Source organism: Rhinatrema bivittatum, chromosome 6, assembly GCF_901001135.1.
Source record: "Rhinatrema bivittatum chromosome 6, aRhiBiv1.1, whole genome shotgun sequence".
NCBI classification, from domain to species: domain Eukaryota; kingdom Metazoa; phylum Chordata; class Amphibia; order Gymnophiona; family Rhinatrematidae; genus Rhinatrema; species Rhinatrema bivittatum.
The window spans coordinates 256,652,419-256,673,717 of NC_042620.1; the positions used below are offsets into that span (position 1 = coordinate 256,652,419).

At 45.4% G+C, this 21,299-nt stretch overlaps 1 protein-coding gene across 9 annotated transcripts in view; it reads left to right on the forward strand.

Annotated features, from left to right (window-relative positions):
• Nucleotides 1-21,299, forward strand: part of BCKDK (branched chain keto acid dehydrogenase kinase) — a 133,398-nt gene that overhangs the window by 29,741 nt on the left and 82,358 nt on the right. For 4 of the 9 annotated variants that reach the window (XM_029606884.1, XM_029606888.1, XM_029606886.1 and 1 more), the window contains exons 2-6: nt 920-988; nt 3,522-3,593; nt 13,038-13,261; nt 15,293-15,361; nt 16,163-16,273. In XM_029606884.1, coding sequence (XP_029462744.1) covers nt 13,055-13,261; nt 15,293-15,361; nt 16,163-16,273 — 387 coding nt within the window. In that variant the 5' untranslated portion in view covers nt 920-988; nt 3,522-3,593; nt 13,038-13,054. Of the gene's footprint in view, nt 1-919; nt 989-3,521; nt 3,598-13,037; nt 13,262-15,292; nt 15,362-16,162; nt 16,274-21,299 lie in introns of all 9 variants that reach the window. The other 5 variants (XM_029606889.1, XM_029606891.1, XM_029606890.1 and 2 more) reach the window with 3 other exon arrangements.

The window sequence follows — 21,299 nt, forward strand, 5'->3', positions numbered from 1 at the left end:
TTCTACAGTATTACTGTATATTATGGAGCTTTCTGGCCACAATTTAAAGAAAAATGTTAGATAAGTATTGATTCTTATACCTGAATTATTAATTTTTTTATGAATTAACACATGCTGTGAACAGCAAATCCTTGCTCCAAGAACTGGTAATGATGTTCACAAAAAAAAAAAAAAAGTTATAGTGATCTGCTCATAACTGCTACCTCCTGATTACATGCGCTGCTTAAATAGACAGTACAGTAGTAGTAAATCAAACAGCATAATCACCATAGGCACTTAGAAAAAAGTAGGTTTTCTAAGATTTGGCCCTGGCTATAGTATTTTATAGTACTTATGGTAAAATTATACTACTGGATGATTTACTACTACTGTACTGTCTATTTAAGCAGTGCATGTAGTCAGGAGTTGCAGTTATGAGCAGATCACTATAACTTTTTTAATGTGAAAGTCATCACCTATTCTTGGAGCAAGGATTTGCTGTTCATTTAAAAATAGACAAAGATTTTTGAACATCAACTCCTTTTTTTTTTTTTTTAATGTGTGAAACAAACTCATTTGGAGAGAGCACCTCTTGGGGTGACCTTGCTCTCATGAGGTGGTGCTCCTCGTTACAGATTTTTCCACCTCCCGTTTTGCTCATGCATGTTGTATGCATGGAATCTTTAGTCAGTTCAGTGAGCTGGTTGCCTTTCCAGAACTTTGGAATGAATCTGTAGCAGTCTTCTTTCTAGTTATAGAAAAGTTGTTTGAGGCATAGACAGCTTGCTAAAGGAGAATTTCGTGGTTGCAGTAAACACTCAGATCATGCTGAAGGACAAGATTCCTTATAAAACAAAGGACTTCACTGTATTTGAAACTTAAGTGTCTGATTGTTCAATTTTGGCTTCCAGCTCATAATACCTAATTTTCTTCCTCTCAGATGGAAACTGCTCTTGTATCTGTTACTAAACCAAAAGTATCTCATCTGAAACATCTCTTTATATCTAAGGTAAGATGTTCATCTTTTTTTTTTTTTTTTAACTTGTACTGATCCTTGGTTCTTCCAAAGAAAAGCTGCTCCAGTATTCTTAGACCTTTCTAAGGACTTTTAGAGCAGGGATTTGGAAGGAGGCTCACTAATCTGTGTACCCTTTACAAATTCCGCCTACATAGGTCTGGCCTGGGGCTCTCCCTGACACCTGTCATGCCTGCTGCTGAAACAAGTTTTACGAAACACTCTTGTCTCTTGTTTTTTAACTTAAAAACTTTATTAAGTCAACAAGTACAAATTGTGGCAAGCAAATTTCAACTACATTGAACAGACATTAAATTTTGATGTATGTTGTCTATGTTGAAATAGCATATTAGTATTCTTGACACAATTTTGTCACCTATAACAATAGCACAAAAAACTAGGAAGGGAGGAGAGAACATCATTTGTTTACAGGATCTTCTCCCAAAATCTCAGCATCTTTAGCAAACAGGCTGATTCCTCCATTCATCAGATGAATCAACATATTTATTTTATTGATTTTATATACCGACATTCATTGGAGTATATCACATTGGTTTACGTTATAACCATGAAAACTAGTAGGACTAAGGAGTTTTACTTTTGATACATTGTAACTTTGCAGAAACATAAAACTTAATCACTTAATGAGCTAAGGAGGCTTATCAGTACATTATAACATAAAAGTCATTGGACTTAAGATTGAGGTTTCTTAGAAGGGATACATGGTGTCTTGGAAGGGGGAATGTGGTGGCCTTGGTACATCGGTGTATAGTAGCATTGGAGTGTGTAATAATGTGTAGGTAGGTGACGTTGAATACTGGGAGGATGGGGTAGTTATTTCTGCTGAGGGGTAATTATATCTGCTGTGGGAGGTGGGTGGGGTCTGTGTGGTGGTAGGCTTTTTGGAATAGCCAGGTTTTTAGGTATTTGAAAGACTGGATGGAGGGTTCCAGTCTTAGTTGAGTGGGCAGTTTGTTACAGAGGAATGGGCCAGCTATTGAGATGGCGCGTTTTCTGGTGGAGGTGAGGTGGGCTAGTTTTGTGGACAGGATAGTGAGCAGGCCAGTGTTTTGGGATCGCAGGTTTCTCTGCAGGTCGTGATGGTTGGGGGTGTTCTTTAGCCATTTGTGATTATCGTTGTTAATGGTTTTGTGTAGTAGAGTAAGGCTTTTGTATTGTGCTCTGTAGGTGACAGGGAGCCAATGGAGCTCTTTTAGTAAGGGGGTGATGTGTGAAGAAGACTGCAGTTTGTGACCGATCTAGCAGCTGCGTTTTGTAGAAGCTGGAGGGGTTTGATGGAGGAGGCTGGGAGTCCGAGGAGGAGGGAGTTGCAGTAATCAAGTTTGGAAAGTATGAGGGACTGGAGCACTGTGCGGTAATCATGTCTGAATAGGAGGGGTTTGATTCTTTTCAGGACTTGGAGCTTGTAGTAGCCCTCTTTGATTGTTAAATTTATGTGTTTCTTCATGTTGAGTTCAGAGTCTAGAGTGACGCCAAGGTCTTTTACTTCATTGGCAAATTGGAGGTCTGGTTGAACGGATGCAATTTCTTGTACGGTCTTTGTGGTGGTTTTGTTGGAGATGTGTAGGATTTCTGTTTGTTTGTGGTTGAGTGTCAGAGATATCTGAGTGAAGAGGTTTGTTATTTGGCTGGAGAGGGATTCCCATAATGAGATGGTGTTAGGTATATTTTCCTTGATGGGAAGAAGGATCTGGACGTCGTCTGTGTAGATGTAGTAGGTGAGGTCCAGGTTGGAGAGGAGCTTGCAGAGAGGGAGCATATATATATTGAAGAGGGTGGAGGAGAGTGAGGATCCTTGGGGTACACCGTGAGGGAGTGGGAATTGTTTTGATTCGGCGTTATTGAGGTGAACTTTGTAGGATCTGTTGGAAAGATAGGAGCTGAACCATCTGAGGGTGTTTTCTCCTAGGCTAATCTCCATCAGTCAGGTTAGTAGAATGTTGTGATTTACGGTGTCAAATGCGGCAGAGATGTCGAGTAGAACCAGGAGGTAGGAGTGACCGTTGTCAATGCCTCGGAGGGCCGTGTCTGTGAGTGATAAAAGGGGAGTCTCGGTGCTGTGGGATTTTTTGAAGCCGTGTTGTGCAGGGTGCATTATGTTATGGTTTTCCAGGTATTCTGAGAGTTGGAGGTTAACAAGTTTTTCCATGATCTTGGATATGAAGGATAAGTTTGAGATGGATCGGAGGGGTCCAGTTGTTGTCTTTTGAGGATAGGCTTGATTATGGCACATTTTAGGGCTTCGGGGAAGATGCCTTGTTCTAGGGATATATTTATTATGTCAGCAATGGGTTTGGCTATGATGTCTGGTAATCTATAGTTTGGCTATATGATGTCTGGTATGTCTGGTAATCTATAGTTTAAATTGCTTAATAGAAGAGTTCCCAACCTGAAATTTAATTCTATTTGAATATATCAAACAATTTAATTGTATTCTCTTTTAATGGTGATTGGACAGTCTCATCAAAAGTTAACACAAACTTTTCCTTTTTTTTTTTCCGCAAAGGTTATGTAGGAATGTCCTGCTAGAAGACAGTGTACATAGGAAACATCCTCCCCTTTTATATCTTGGAACTAGGTAGGTGAGTTAACCTTAAGTGTGACTGAGTCTTAGTGTGTTGCTATGTGTGGGTGGCCTAGTGCAATGTTTCTCAACCATTTTAATGCCAGGGTCTGGTTGGCTGACCTCCTAAACTGACATGGACTGGCTGGCAGGTAGAGTTGGGAGAGACCTCTGAAGAGTGGGGAAGGAAGAGTTCTCAGAGTCCTCACAAGTGTACGACATCATCAGATGGAGCCCAATGCGTAAAACTTATGTCTGCCTGCCGCCATCGTTTCTAGAAACTTTAACTAGGCACACTGAGCATACCCTATACCACACGTCCACACAGGGTCTCTCTTTCTCTGCAGAACTGTGATCCTCACGGTTTGATTGAGTTCTAAAATCTTGGCTTTTTGCCTTGTGGAAAACTTCAGTTTTTTTACGTTTTTTTGCAATCGGTCTGGCATTGGGTCCCTTTTGGTGCCTCCCTGTAGTGCCCCAGTCAGGGTTTTTGGCATTTGAGTAAATTTCTTTTCGTGGTCGATTCCCCCCATGCCTCAGAGGCCTGTTAGCCATCGATGCCCACCATTAATGTTCTGTGCTTTTTCCCTTTTATTTTGCCCTGTCATGGCCTCGTCTGGTTTCCACTGATGCCCCCATTGCCAGAGGACCATGTCGATCACTGATCCTCATGATGTTTTCATCCTATGCCTAGAGGCATTGCATGATGTCCGGGGTTGCCACTTCTGCACCCAGATGACCTTGAAGGGACGTTTGCTTCGACTTGAGAAGATGGATAACCTCTTTGGGTCAAAGAAGTCCAAGCCCTCGGCATCAAAGGACCTTGGAGCCACACTGATGGACACCACGCCATCGACATCGGTGGGACCGTCGGTTCCGTTGAGCTTGCTGGTAGATAAGGGCACCGGAGATCAACCGTTGTCAATTTCCTCTGGGCCAAGGAGGCTGGATTCATCATCCTCGACGTCGGCACTGGGGAAGGACTGGACTGAGCATCGTGGGAAGACCAAGAAGCATCAGCACTGGTCCCTGTCGATGCACGGTGCTGGGCATGGGGACACACCGGTTTTTGCTGCGATGCCCCCGAAGTGACCCTATGGCATGGCATACCCATCCTCCATCAGTGCCCGGGGTCTGCGATGGTCTCCACCAATTCTGGTGCCAGTTGTCGATCTCCCTCGCAGATCCGATGAAGATCTAGCCACCCTTCCTTCCTCCCAGTTGGCGTTGGCATCAGCAACGTTTGAGGAGGAGCTGGAGCATTGAATCTAGCTGGCAATGGAGTGGGCACTGTGGGGCTTCGGACCTGAGGTACCGACGGCACCTGAGCCGGTGCCACCCATCCTCATACCACTTCTGGAGAAGCTCAATGTGCTCATCGGTGTGTTACTGACCCAGCTGACGTTGGTTCCCGGGGGGGGGCACCGAGGCCTCCCCCTACTGATACGGTGATTGTTGCCCCCATTCAGTTCCATCATTGTCTGCACCTCTGGACATAGGCCGAGCGCCTAGGGCCTCCTGCCCTGTGACATACAGTGAAGATGATGGTCCTTGGGGGCATGATCACATGGAGTCCTATTCCAAGGATTCGGATGGTCTTCTATCGGACCCTTCTCTTCCAGATGAGCGAAGGAAGTCACCCCCTGAGGACCTAACCTTCGCAGGTTTTGTACGGGTGATGGCAGAGGCCATCTCATTCTAGCTTTTGACTGAAGAGGATGCCAGGCACAAAATGCTTGAGATTCTTCAGTTTGTGGAGCCTCCTAAGGAGAGATTGTGGTGGTCCTGGTGCATGAGATCTTTAAGGAGTGCTGCTGAGGATTTGGGAACATCACCTCACAGTGGCACCCGTGAATAAGAAGATGGGCAGAGTTTACCTTGTCCAGAAGGCTGCTGGATTCAGTAAGCGTCAGCTGCCACATCAGTTGGTGGTGGTCAAATTTACTCTCAAGAGGGCCAAGCGCTCTCGGACCCACTCCTCGACGCCCCCTATGGAAGGACCACAGAGGGATGGATGCTCTTGGGAGGAAAGCATTCCAAGTCGCCATGCTTATTGCCCGCATCGCCCCTTCCAGCTCTACATGAGCCAATACATGTGGGACATACGGAAGCAGGTGCAGGAGGTGGCTGAGCAGCTGCCTCAACAGCAGCAAGAAACCCTCATGTCGCTGGTGCACAAGGGTCCGGAGTGCGGAAAACACAAGGTCCGTACGACCTACAATGTTTTCTAGATGGCTTTGAGGGTCTCTGCAGCAGGAATCGGCGCCCGCAGAATGGTATGGCTGCGGGCTTGGATCTCCGACCAGAGGTACAGGAATGACTCGCAGATGAGCCGTGCACTGGAGAGAATCACATTGGAGATGGGCCACAGCATCCCTCACCCTAACTCAGGGACCACCATGAGATCCTCCAACAACTCTCCACCAGTACTCCGGACCCGGCCTCTTCCTCCAAGGGGTCATCGAGGCAGGGGCCAAGGAAATCTTTCTTTCGCCAAAGGAAGTACTATCCTCTGCAGCCTTCCCAGGCAGCAGAGAGCTCCCAAGCCCCAGCCAGCTCTTCAGTCAACTCCGGGAACAGGGTTTGGATTGGGCCATAGGGAGCATAAGCAGGTTGCCCATACCCAGGACGATGGACCCTTCGGTCGAGGGCAGGCTATGGTTCTTTGCAAACCAGTAGCCCAGTCTAACCTCAGACCAGTGGATTTTGCCATCGTCCGCCAGGGGTACCAATGAAATCTATTGGGTGTCCTGCCAAATTGCCCTCTTTGCCCATATTGGGGGCCAGTAGTGCATCAGGAGGTGCTACAAGAGGAGTCTCCTCACTTTTAATGGTCAGAGTGGTCGAACCCATACCACCAGAGTAAAGAGGGTGGGGATTCTTAAAACTGATTCCAAAGAAAACAGGAGGACTTGGTCCCATCCTAGCCCTGAGGGCCTTGAACAGGTTTAAAAAAAAAAAAAAAAGTTCAAGATGGTTTCCCTGGGCACCTTGATTCCCCCCCCCCCTCCCCCCCTTTTTGTAAAAAGGGGACTGGCTATACTCCTTTGACCTAAAGGACACATACACCCATATCGAGATCTTCCCCGGTCACAAGAATTATTTTGATTTGTGGTTAGAAAACAGCATTTTCAGTACCGGGTGTTGCCGTTTGGGCTCGTGTCTGCCCCGTAGGTTTTCGCGAAATGCCTGGCCGTGGTAGCTGCATACCTCCGCAGACTGAGAGTGCATGTTTTCCTGTATCTGGACAATTGGCTGGTCAAGAGCATGTCTCCGGCAGGGACCACTAATCTGTTGACCATTCAGATGTTGGATCACTAAGGTTTGTTCTGAACTATCCAAAGTCCCATCTCAGTCCATCACCTCAATTGGACTTCATTGGAGCCCTGCTAGACACGGCTCAGGCCAGGGCCTTTTTGCCACACCATAGGGCTGTCGCTTTGTTGACTGTATATATATAGAAACATAGAAATGACTGCAGAAAAGGACCAAACGGTTCATCCGGTCTGCCCAGCAAGCCTACGGTTGCATCAAAAGTATCAGGCTTATTGGTTAAGGGTAGTAACAGCCGCATCAGCAAGTTACCCCATGCTTGTTTGTTTTCCCAAACCTTAAAATTTAATGTCCTTGTTGGTTGCTGTCTGAACCTATTTCCCCTTTTTCTCTTTTCCCCCTGACATTACACTAGAGAGCAATATTGGAGTTGCATCAACAGTTTGAAGGCTTATTGGTTAAGGGTAATAACCACAACACCAGCAAGTTACCCCCATGCTCTTTTCTTCATTTCCATCCTTGGATCTTTGAGGATCCACAGTGTTTATCCCATGCTCCTATGAAATCTTTCACTATTTTTGTCTTCACCACCTCCACCAGAAGGGCGTTTCAGGCATCCGCCACTCTCTCCGTGAAGAAATATTTCCTGATGTTAGTTCTGAGTCCTCCTCCCTGGATTGTGGCATAAGTTCAACAGAGCCGACCGTCCATTTCACTCTCTTGGCACACTTACACATGTGCAGAGCCCAATGGACCCTGAGGTCACAATGGCACCAGGCCACTCGGAGACTCCAGGATTGCATCTGAGTCACTCCGTCTCTCAGGAACTCTTTGTCCTGTGATGGATACTTTCCAATCTGGAACAGGTGATTTCCTTTTGGAGTCTCCCTGCTCAAATTGTGCTAACCATGAATGCATCTACCCTGGGGTGGGGAGCTAATGTAAATGCGTTGAGATGAGCCTTCAGACCTCATGAGTAGTCCCTGGACCAAGGAGTAGCGAATCAGATATTCCGCCTCTGGGGGAGTCCAGACATAGATCTGTTTGCAACAGGAAGGTGACTCTGTTCTGCTCCCTGTACAGGTTAGACAGCAAACCAGCCTCGGATGTCCTTGTCCATCACTAGGGCAAGAGTTTTCTGTATGCATATCCTCTGATTCTCCTAGTAATGAAGACTTTCTTGAAGCTTCATGAGGACAGAGGGACTATGATCCTCATTGGCCAACACAGGTCTGGTTTCCACTCCTGCAGGAATTGTCCATCCAGAAACTGATCAGTCTGGGGACTTCCCCAGATCCCATCATGCAAGATCAAGGCAGGCTGTGGCATCACAACTTCCAGGCCCTGTTGCTCACAGCCTGGATGTTAATTCTGCAGCCACGTGATCTTTCAGAGGATGTGTCCCAGGTCCTGGTGGCTTCTACAAAGCTTTCCACTAGAAAGCCTGCTAACTGAAGTGGAGGAGGTTTTCCTTGTGGTGTGAGCAGAAGGCCTTAGATCCGTTTTCCTGCCCTCACAAAACTGCTTGATTACCTTCTACACCTATCGGAAGCTGGCTTTAAAACCAACTCCGCTAGAGTTCATCTCCGTGCAATTGGCACATACCATCACGGTGTAGACGGTACGCTCATCTCTATACAACCTATAGTTGGGGCCTTCTTCAATTGAAGCCTCCCACTGTATCATGGGACTTCAACATGGTGTTAGCTGACCTGATGAAAGCTCCTTTTGAACCACTGCATACCTGTGACCTGAAGTACTTGATCTGGAAGGTCATATTTTTGGTGACGGTCACTTCAGCGCACAGGGTCAGCAAGCTCCAGACCTTAGTGTCTTATCCACCTTATACTAAGTTTTATCATGACTAGGTGGTCTTGCATACGCACCCTAAGGTCCTGCCTAAGGTGGTAATGGATTTCCAACTTAACAAGTCAATCCTCCTGCCAATATTCTTTCACAGGCCCCATTCGTACCAAGGCTAATGAGCACTGCACAATTTGGATTGCAAGCGAGCCTTAGCCGCCTACCTGGAGTGGACAGAAGCCCATAAACGCTCCACCCAACTGTTTATTTCTTTTGACAAGAATAGGTTGGGCATTGCTGTTGCCAAACAGACACTATCCAATTGGCTAGCAGACTACATCTCATTCTGTTATGCCCAGGCGTGACTACATCTTGGAGGTCATGTCAAGGCTCATTCTGTCAGAGCCATGGCAGCATCGGTGGCCCACTTGCGAACAGTTGCCATGGAGATCTGCATGGCTGCGATGTGGAGTTCTCTCCACACATTCACATCCCATTACTATCCGGATAGGGATGGCTGTTGCAACAGTAGGTTCAGACAGTCTGCCCTCCAGAACCTGTTTGAGGTGTAGAACTCAACTCTCCCTGCCTAGGACCCGTTGTTTCGGTTCAGGCTGTCTCCCTCTCTGTTACCAACAGCACCGGTAGTGTTGTGCCTGTTGGCACCTGGCTAGGTGTCTGTTGGTCCCCTTTTGTGTTTGGGGGCAGCCTGTAGCTAGGGATTCATCCACGTTTGAGGACTACCATCCTGCTTGTCCTCTGAGAAAGCAGAGTTGCTTACCTGTAATAGGTGTTCTCCGAGGACAGTAGAATGTTGGTCCTCATGAAACTGCCCACCACCCCGCAGAGTTGGGTTTCTCCTTTTTTTTTTTTTTTTTTTTTTTTAATCATAATTATATGTTACGAGGCTGAAGAGGGACCATGCATGAACACATGGTATAGGGCATGCTCACTCTGCCTAGTCAAGGCTTCTAAAAACTTTGACATACGTTTTCCATATCGGGCTCCATCTGATGATTTCACCCATTTGTATTACAGGTAAGCAACTCTGCTTTCCTTTTTATGGCTGAAGAGCATGGGGTCCCCTCTATCACTAAAGTGCTAAGGGGAAGTGCATGCCCTTAGAGTTTCCCCATGAAGGAGTCTCCTTGAAAACGCTCCTTAACCAGCACAGACCAGTCATCTAGCCTAGTCCACATTAAAAGCTAGAGAAACAGATCTCTTTGTGGGTGGAGCCCCTGCGAGTAGGAATAAACATTTGGGTCTAGATGGGAATAGACAGGGCCCAGGTCTCCAGGAAAAGGCAGTTTCTGACACATCTCTGCTTGAAGATGAATCCTGCCTGTAATTGTGATTACTGCTGAAGAACCATGCTATAAAAAAATTCAAACAGAATCTTAAAACCTGGCTCTTCAAACTAGCATACCCTGATTGATTGTCTGCAGCCATAGATATATACCCGAAATCAGTCACCCTGCCCGACTGATTCACATTAACATTTCTACCTCAGCTACCCCCCTCCTCATCTACACCTCCTCATACATCCCTATCCCCCTACATCCCACCCCCTCCTTGTTCTCCCACCTTGTTTCCCCCTCCCAAACTCTTTCCACATATATTCCCTTTTCTCATGTTAATAGTTAATTGTTAGACATATCTTCACATGTTAAGAGTGAATAAATAGACTCCTTTGTTTAATTGCTTTACCTAAAAACACGAAGTTCTCCCACATATTATATCTGCCTACCCTCTTAGATTTATCTCTGTTAGACATTAAACTATTGTAAAGCTTGTTGCTATGTTATGTTACACTGTGAACCGAGGTGATGTTTCTTTTTTTTTTAATTCTTTATTTATGAAATTTTAGTTAACAATATAACTCCATTCATAATTAGTATTCAATTATTACATTGAGTCTTAAGAAGAGGTGATGTTTCTAACGTGCCCCGGTATATAAAAACCCTTAAATAAATAAATAAATAAATAAATAAATAAATAAACTGAAGTTTGGTGTTAGCCTTCACTCCGTTTTACAATTATAACAACGATTTACATTAAAACATCAGAGAAACAATTAACATTAAATAACATTGGAAATTGCTTGATAACATTGCTAACAGAAGAACACTGAGTAACATTAAAGGTTGTTTGCTAAGTTTGAAAGTATTTTAAGGGCAGTTTAGTTAAAAGCGATAGTTAAGTAGGTTTTCCCGGACAAGTTTAGGAATACATTGAGGGTGATGTTCCGTGTGCACTGTGAATAAAAGCACTTAAAGAAAGCCTTGACCGCTCATTACTGTGCCACGCTCCTAATCTCAACCCAGCCACTTCCTTAATGTTTTAATTATAAGAATTATTACAGAGGAGCTGTGCTGCTTGTATCCAGTGCAGGAAAGTGAAAAAAGTCAGATCTCCTCAATATAGAAGATAGGAATAACCAGAGGCTAAAAAATACATAGATTAGTGGTAGTGGGGGTAGATGCTGTACCTTTAAGTGGCCTGATATTTCCAGCAGCCTATGTGGCTGCATAGCCAGCAACTTCTTGGAATGTATTTATTTATTTACAGAGACAGAGTGGGGGCAGTATGGAGCTCAGTTGAGCTCAATGTTTTTGTTTAGTCTGCTAGCCCAATAGGCAGTTCTCAATAATGAAGAGCTGAAGAGTGCTGTCAGTCTGTCCCCACAGCCAGAAGTAGCAACAGTGTGTGGTACTATGGGGCCTGGAGTGAAGCTGCTACTAGGACATTTTAACCTGGGGGTTTAGGGCAGTAGAGCATGTTCTGCTTGTGGCTGCAGGTGAATAGGTGGGAGCCAGAACCTGTGCGGCTGCAGAGGGCGGCTGCAATATGGGTCAGCTTCCCCTTGCAATTACTGTCACTCTGCAGGCTGGCAAAAATGCTGCCAGGGACTGCTGCCAGTTCACAGATCAGTGGTTGTGAAACTCTGGCCTAATGTGTGAAGGGAGCACAGGTTGGTGTGGGGGTGGGGCATTCTGTCTTGTGGGATCAAGGAGGATCGTCCCATGTGTCAGGCCGATACAGTACAGCACGCTCTGATGGAGCGCACTGTTAACCTGTCCTTGGACGCGCGTTTTCCCTTACCCCTTAGTCAGCAAAGGGGCGGAAAACGGCGCGTCCAACCCGCCGAACCTAATAGCGCCCTCAACATGCAAATGCATGTTGATGGCCCTATTAGGTATTCGCGCGCGATTCAGAAAGTAAAATGTGCAGCCAAGCCGCACATTTTACTTCCAGAAGTTAGCGCCTACCCAAAGGTAGGCGCTAATTTCTTCTGGCACCGGGAAAGTGCACAGAAAAGCAGTAAAAACTGCTTTTCTGTGCACCCTCCGACTTAATATCATGGTGATATTAAGCCGGAGGTCCCAAAGAGTAAAAAAAGTTTAAAAAAAAATAAAAATTGGAAATCGGCTGGCAGCTGTCGGGTCGAAAACCGGACGCTCAAGTTTGCCAGCGTCCGGTTTCCGAGCCCGTGGCTGTCAGCGGGCTTGAGAACCGAAGCTGGCAAAATTGAGCGTCGGCTGTCAAACCCACTGACAGCCGCTGCTCTTGTCAAAAAGGAGGCGCTAGGGACGCACTAGTATCCCTAGCGCCTCCTTTTGCCCATTTTTACTGCTGGGCCTAATTTAAATACTGAATCGCACGCACCGGCGAGTGGGCGTTCGCCCGCTCTCCCGCGGACTTTACTGAATTGGCCTGTGTGTTGGGGAGAGGAAGGATGGTGGATTGGAAGTTGCACAGTTGTCTTTGCGTGGGATGGCAGGAGAAGAGGGTGGTTTTATTTGTCTGCAGAAGGGAATTGATGGGAGTGGGTGGGTAATTAGGCTTAGGAGCATAGAGGGTGATTTTGTGTGCATTTTGTGGAGGCAGAGAAAACTAATGTATGTCAGATGTGCAGGGGCAAAGCATGATCTTGGGTTTGGGAAGCAAGGAACGAGGGTGGTCCTGTGTGTGTATTAGTTGGAGGGTGGTTGTGTGAATTTGGGACAGGGCATTATATATGGTGCAGTGAGAAGGAAGTGATCTTTCTGCAGAGTCAGAGAGAGATGAATCGTGTACGTAGGGGGAAGAGGAAGACTTGTTCTTGTGTGTTAGAGGCACATGTGGGAGAGGGTGGGTCCTATCTATGGGGTGGAGAAGCAAGGCATGTCAGGGTTGTAAATAGTTTATCTCACATTAAAAGCGGAAAAATACACTAAGAACACAAGAAGAGAAATCTTATAGGAGTGTAAACATGAAATGAAAAGGGGATTTTGCAGAAAGAGAGAGAGAGAGGAGGCTGGGAGACTGGTGAGTTGTCCTTTTGTAGACAGTAAATCCTTTCTGCATTTTTTTTTCAACCTCTTCTTGTTCTGATGCATTCAGGTGTCTGTGAAGGGAAGATGCTGTGGAAGACAGTGATGAGAATGGAGTTGGGAGTACTGGGGGGCTACCGCCCTTCGCTCCTGCCCCTTTTGTCCTCTTCTGTGCCACTGCGCCTATGGTCCACCTCGGCCACAGATCACCACCACCTAGAGATGGCACGGGAGCGTTCGAAAACTGTCACATCCTTCTACAATCAGTCCAGCATTGACCTTGCTGCTGAGAAGGTAGAGAAGTTTGAGTCTTGTCCACCTAGCCAAGGATCCTATTAATCAAAGCTATGGTGAAAAATACAAAATCCCAGATGGCTCCATAAAGACAGCCAGTTGGGAAAGAGAGCTGCCATACATGACGTCTCCCTGATGAAAGCTGAAAGGAAAAGGGAAGCAGTGAGTGATGGGAAAGAGAAGGGCCCATGTTTGATAACTCCCTGTTGAGAACCAGATGGAAAGGAGAGAGACAATGCAGTGGTTCCCTTATGTGAATGGGACGGCAGTGAGAGAGGCCTTAAATGAGGGGTCTTTGATAAGATCAGATGGTAACAAGAGAGGTTGTGTATGACAGCTCTCGGATGAAACCTGGCTGGGAAGGAGGAAGTAGAGTGGCAGCTTCCTGTGTAGAGAATGGTAAAGTAGAATCCCCAGTAAGATTTTGAGCCAGTGGCTCTGCAATAAGCTGCTGGTTGGAGTGTGGTGGGAATAGTTACATTTGGACATGTAATATTTGTGATTCGGAAGAAGCATCTGGTGACTCAAATCTTTTTAACAATCTGGTCAGAGCTCCCATTGTTGCCAGATACATCCTTCTATGGTTAATACCATGGGAGCAGCACTTCCTTTCCATTCTCACGGTAGGGTCCAGGAAAACCACATCTCCTTGGAGTTCATGGAAGTATGATTTATTGAAAAATAGAAAAACTTGGAGGGGTGGGGCAGTAAATGTAGGGTAGAGGGAGAGGAGAATAATAAAATGGGGATGAGAGGCAGAGACATGAAGGGCAGGAAGAGTGAGAAGGAGCCGAGACAGTGCAAGGGTAGATAGAAGAGTGAGAGCCCATGCTAGGCCAGGGGAAAAAAAGAAAGCAGACATAGGAACTGTTGTTGTCACTGTTGTTTTGTACCTTTAAGTTTAATTCTAATTTGATTGTAATCTGCCTTGAGGTCATGCTTAGAAAAAGATGGAATATCAAATGTTTGTAAATAAATAAGACCAAACATGAGGCTGCAACAGAGCCAAGAAGTAACTAAGTTGATGTCTTGGGTTGTCTAGGTACTCCTGCAGCTTTAATACTTGTAATTAGCTTTGGATTAAAATCCAAATCGAAATAACAAGACAGTTTGTGTTTTGGTTACAGTTTAAATGAATAAATGATATGCACAATCAGTACTAGTAAATATGGCCACATGTACTTGGTGGTTAAGGCTGCTGTTGCATTCTCCATTGCCTCTGTTCCCCTCCCTTCCAGTACTGAGCACCTCTATTTCTGCATATCTGCTAAACAATAGTATGATGATAGATAACAAACAGAAAGTAGATAGGCTGGGGGAGACCTATGGGCCGATACAGTAAAAGTCGCGGGAGAGCAGGCAAGCGCAGGCCACTCTCCTGTGCGCACGATTTAGTATCTGCCCGCATGCAAATGAGGGCCCGCGGTAAAAAGAGGCGCTAGGGACACTAGTGCGTCCCTAGCGCCTCTTTTTTGACAGGAGCGGCAGCTGTCAGCGGGTTTGACAGCCGACGCTCAATTTTGTGGGCGTCTATTCTCAAACCCGCTGACAGCCACAGGTTCGGAAACTGGACGCCGGCAAAATTGAGTGTCTAACTTTTGGGACCTCCGACTTAATATCGCCATGATATTAAGTCAGAGGGTGTACAGAAAAGCAGTTTTTACTTCTTTTCTGTGCACTTTCTCAGAGCCGGCAGAAATTAACGCCTACGTTTGGGTAGGCGTTAATTTCTGAAAGTAAAATGTGCGGCTTGGCTGCACATTTTACTTACTGAATCGCGCGGGAATATCTAATAGGCCCATCAACATGCATTTGCATGTTGATGGGCCTATAAGTTTCGGGGGGGGGGGGGGGGTGTTTGGCCACGCATTTTCGTCCAAATGCGGGTTAACAATGCGCTCCGCCGTAGTGCACTGTACTGTATCGGCCTGCATGTGAGGATGAGACTGGGAGAAGCAGGTGAAAAAAGCTGAGATGAAGGTAGATTACCTCTGTGTCTCTCCTCATGCAAACTTTCCCAATTTTTTTCAGGCATCTGTGCGACTCACCCCAACTACTATGCTGTACTCTGGCCGTTCACAGGATGGCAGCCACCTTTTGGTAAGCACAGGAATCCTGAGGCACTCTTAGTAAAAGGGTCTCATGCAGCCGCAGTAAAGTAATATTTTTACTGAGTTCTACTTTTATACCAATAAGAGGGAGTCGGCAGACTCTATTAGTTTATTACCGAAACCCGTTTGTATAGAGAGTGATTTTGCAGACTTCTCATAGGGCTCACAGCCAATTTATCACCATGGGCCTGTCGCCAGTTTTCAAAGGGGAAACTCCACCAGCACATTAGTGCTGTGAGGAGGGTTTAATTCACATATTTTGCAATTGCAAAGTTGCCATCCTTTTCTCCACAGGGAAAAGTGTGCATTCTGTGGGCAGTGCAGGAATTGTTCCCTGCCGGGGGGGGCAGCAGGCAGTTTTCAAAGGTGTTTCTGCTTTGGTTGTACAGTATTTTACCCACAGAAGAAGCCCCTTTGAAAATGTACCCCCATAATGATAACATTATTACTTTTTTCATTCGTTTTTAAATCACCTCATCTGTGGCAAGATTCAGCAGGTTTCTACTATTAGTTAAACTGTTCCCCCCTTGAATTTGGCAGCAGATACATTCCTGCTACTGATTCACATTTTATTTTATTTGTTGTTGTTATGGTATCTTTCTCTTTTATGGAGTATATTTTTACATTGTATGCTGTTCCATCACCTGTTGGTACGTATGGCGTATATGAAATTGTTAATTACGGATTTTACAATAAAATAATTCAATGAATAAGTGTTCCTCACCTGGTGGATTTTGGCCTAGCACTGTCAATTATTACATTTTTTGCAGAGTTAATTTTTGTATTACAGAAAAGTGCCCGTTATCTGCATAAGGAGCTTCCAGTACGAATTGCTCATCGCATCAAGGGCTTCCGCAGCCTACCTTTTATCATTGGCTGTAACCCCACCATTCTGCATGTGGTATGTACCTGCCTCTTTCATCTGTCTTCCTGTTTAGGAAGGGGACAGAATTCTCCCTCTTGTGTTACAGTGTGACTTTTAGTGCCATGTGTGACTCCTCTGCAATTTCCTTTTCATTTTTTTCTGTAAAATACTCAATTTTTTGAGAACAGTAGTGGATTAGAAGCTTGGGCTGCATTCTTCCCTGGACAGATGTCATCTTATCTGAAGCCATCACCTGCAAGAATTGGTTTGAGATTTGTTTATTCTCCTGGGGGCACTTTTATTTGGAAGTAGAGGTTGGAGAGTGCTTTTCTAGTGTATAGCCGATATTGTAACCATTACATTGATCTACGTAGATAATACACCAGTGCAAGATAGAGAATAAATGGTATACTGGTAAGAGAAAATATTAAAGTGATGTTGTTTGATAGAGAATGAGTAATATCTAGAAGACCAGCTAAGCCACTAGAAGGCTCTATTGTGCTTTCTTTTTCTTCAAGGATAAGCGGGATAGCATTCCTCATATATGGATGACATCATCAGATGGATTCTGGCCTGGAAATTTGATTTTTTTTGTTTTTTTATAATTTACTGTTTATTAGTGATAAGAGCCATGACAACATAGATCAATATCAAAGCAGTGCAGAACCAGACCAAACTCAAGATCAACTACTTATTAGTAGCTCAAACTACAGGTTAATTACCCCTAGAAGCCATCCCATCGCCCACTTCACCCCCCTACCCTCCCACCCCTCCTCCCCCAGGATTAGATCTCTAATAGTAAGGCACTTTAGAAATATGGTCTGCAAAACCCAGAACCCTTATCCTAACCTAGTCATCAACTTCCATTTTAGAAAAGATCTCCAGATTCTTTAAAACCTTGTAATATCATCATGTAAGAATGCAGTTAACTTATGCATAGTGAAGAGTCTAGACATTCTCATTTCTAAATGTGATTTCTGTGGGACCTCATTCTTATGCCACCAGGCAGCTAGTTCACAACTTGCCCCCATTATAATATATCCAGTAAGTTGGCGAAAATGTTTATAATTGTCAAGAAGGCCTAAAGAAAGTAGGAGTAGCCCCGGGAATTTTAATAAGTTAATTTCAGTGATCTCAGCCACAAATCCCAGTACTATAACTCCAAAACCCAAGACTTTGGGGGAAGACCACCAGACATGGAAAAAATGGCCAGTATCTCCACAGCGGCACCAGCAGAGATCAGAAGTACCTGGGTACAATCTTGCTAATTTTTCCGAAGTAAGATACCACCTATATAATAATTTATATCCATTCTTCAGAATCAGAGAGGATACAGAGCACTTTCCCAGCACTTGATAATACTGGTCCCATTCCTCATGTGCCAAAGTTGTAGAAATATCTTTCTCCCACTGCAGGATATGCTTTGGTTTGCAATCAAGGTCCCCAGTCAGCAAAATATAAAGTCTTTAGACCATCTTATCTAGTTTATCTGCCCTGGCACAAAAAATTTCAAACATAGATTTACTTCTGCTGAGATCCGAAGCAACATTCTCGAATCGAACAAAAGAAGCTAGTTGCAAGTAACTAAATCAGTCTCTCTCTTCTAAGGGAAAAGAATGGCGCAGAAACTCAAAGAGAATGATGTTACCAGCCTCACAAATTTGTTCCAACCTCTCAATACCCATATTCTTCCAAAAAGCCACTGCAACAGATGATTGACCTGGTGGAAAATCCCTGGAATACAAAAAAGAAGTAGAGTGCTAGTGACGTTTATTCCCCACAAATTTTGTACGATACTGCTTCCAAACCCTCAAAGAATGAGCTATAAAGGGAGAACTCTCGGCCGCCAGCTCGAAAGACCCCGCTCGCCATACTACTGTCCAAAGGTGGTGACCCAAAAATATACCGCTCCACATTTACCCATACTTTGCTTTTACTTCTATAGTGCCATTCCCAGATTGTCTTTAGTTCAGCTGCTACATAATATAATTCTAAATGTGGAACTCCCAAACCCTCCTGACTGTTAGGTCTAGACAACACTGATCTTGTGACCCTGGGTGCCTGTCTCTTCCAGATAAAACGCATCAGAGCTTTCTGCTTTTAAAGGGATGAGAATTGGTAAGGTCAAAAAAAAATAACCCAGACGTGGAAGGATATTAATCTTAACAGCAGAAATCTGCCCAAACTAGGACAGCTGAAATATATCTTGTTAATCATGTTGTTATTCTTTCTTCCTTCTCTTCGTTATTCAATTTTGCTCAGGTTCGCTGTTATGGACCTTTCTATCAGTTGTCCCCCTCCCCTTTCCCTGTTATTTGTATTTTCCACCTTTTTGTTACTAAGTGAACCGATATGATGTGCATTTTAATGTCGGTATAGAAAAGCTGTTAAATAAATAAATATCCCACCTCTCAAGATCTTGAAGAATAGCCTGAAACAGTGGGGTATAGTTTAGAGTAAATAAAGACAACAGACCTGAGCCCAGCTGGATCTCCAGACATTTCACACATCTAGGAGCCCATTTAAAGGGGAGAAGTTGATGTAGCCGCTCCACCATTACATCCCCTAACGATAAATTCAAAATCTCAGATTTGTCCTCATTGACCTTAAACCCCAAAATAGCGCCAAAATGCCTCATAACCCCAAGGAGTGCCCGAAGTGACTTCCAGGTCTGTTAAATCATCGGCAAATAGTCATCTTGTATGACTTCCCAGCTACATTTACCCCTATGATCGACTCCGAACTCCTAACTTGTCACGCGAAAGGTTCCAAAGATGACGCAAATAAAAGAGGAAATAGAGGACATCCCTATCAAGTTCCTCTACCCACCTAGAATATCCCTGAATATTTCCCATTAACCTGAACACGAGCTTCTGGATTTTCATAAAGCGCTTTAACCCACGACAGGAAAGAAGAGCCTAATCTAAATTTCTCAAGAACCTGGAAGATTTGCCTAGTGTACCAAATCAAATGCTTTCTCAGCATCTATGGCCAAGAGGCTGGGATCTTATAATGTTGAACCCACCACCTGTTATGGTGGTGAGACGGTGGACCCTTGGGCCGGCCTGGCGAAGGAGGATTCCTTGGGCAGACCGGGAGGTGGAGTCTAGTACAGCCGGGGGACGGCTTCACCCCGGAGATCCCAGATCCCCCCCAGGAGGAGCCCGTAGGGATCCGGACCGAGGGGACTTAGGAGAGCCCCAAGGCAGCGGGTCTGGGAAGGCTTCACCCGGGATCCCCCCAGGAGGAGCCCGTAGGGATCCGGGCCCTTGGGACTTACGAGCTGGAGACAGCCGGTGGAAGAGGCAAGTCCGATGTCGGGGCTGGCAGCAAGGAAGGAGCGTCGAAGCAGGCCGGAGTCTGGAACTAGGAAGTCCACAGGAGAAGGTTCAAGGAGCGGATGAAGAAGAGGCAGGTCCGGGGTCGAGGCTGGCAGGAAGCGTCAGGAACAGGCCGAAGTCAGGAACCAGGGAGTCAACAGAAGAAGGTCAGCTGAAGCAGGGACTGGAACAGGCACAGAAGGACCAGGAACCAGCAGCTATCAGGAACAGGACGGCAACTAGATACACAGGGAACCTCATTGCAAGGCACTCTCTCCAGGTTAGATGCCGGTTTATATAGAGAGCTGGCGTCCGATGTCATCCAGGGGGCTGTCCAGCACTTCCAGGTGCTGGATCTTTAAAAGACCTGCCCTTGCGCGCGCGGCAACGTGAGGGGCGGAGCTTCTGCTGGCCTGGACGGCGTTCTCCACGTGGAGACGCCGCGGCCATGCGGCCCACCGAGCCGGGACCTCAGCGTTCCTCTCCGGTCCGGAGCGGAGGTAAGTGGCCCCGACCCCGATCGTGGGGGAGGCGGTCAGGACCGCAACACCACCTGAGATTAAGTACTCGCCAAACATTATATGCCGCTAATCTGCCCAGCACAGACCCAGACGGATCCCCGTGTATCAGCAAGGGAGAAATAAGCCCCAGTCTAGTTGCTAAGATCTTGGCTAAAAACTTGAGATCTAGATTTATAAGGGAGATAGGGTGGAAGGAACCACAAAGTGTGGGATCTCACTCCTTCACCAGAACCATAATATCGGCCACATTCACCCCCGTCGCTAACGAACCCCCTTCCCTTAAGTAATTAAACATAGAGGCCAAAGGCTTCAAAATAGCTGACCTGCAATTTTGTAAAACCTGGCAGAGTATCCATTGAAACCAGGTGCTTTGCCCACCTTCAACTCCGAAATAACAGTAAAGATCTCCTCCTCCCAAATAGGGGCATTAAGGAGATCCCTAGCATCATCCGGTAAACAGGGTAATGATGTAGACCCCAAATATGCCACAATATTGGCCTCTCGGATGTTACAATTGGACACATAAAGTTCACCATAAAATTGGACAAAATGATCCATAATCAGCTTAGTATCATAAAGCACAGCGCCACCTTGATCCTTGATTTTAAGAATCTGATTTTTCAAACTTTGAGATTTAAGATGCCTAGCTAGGAGGCGTCCTGCCTTGTTGCCAAATTCAAAAAATCGCAATTTTACCCTAAGCATTTGGGACGCAATCTCTGCCAGATCCAAAGACCGCAGCTCTTGTCTAACCTTGTCTAAAGCCGACTTAATATAGGCATCCCTACTCCATTTATGTCTAATTTCCAGTTTACCTATACGATGCAACAACTGCAACCTATGCTCTGCTTTCTGCTTTTTAAGAAAGGAAGCACGAGAGATAAGTTTCCCCTAATGACAGCTTTCATACTTCCCATAAAGTCGCTGGACTAACATCCGTTGTATCATTAAGTGAAAAATAATCTTCAATATCTTGAAGGAGGCTGGCAGAAAATTCTTTGTCAAATAGAAGAGAGTCACTGGCAATCCATGCCCCACTCAAATCTCCACCCAAATCAGTGCATGGTTGGACCAAGTAATATGTCCGATACTCATATCAATAACATCTCCCACCATCATCTTGTCCACTAGAAAGTAATCTATACGAGAGTAGGAATCGTGAGGGGCAGAGTAAAGAGTGTAGTCATTTAAAAAGAAGGATTCTGCAGTCTCCAGATACCT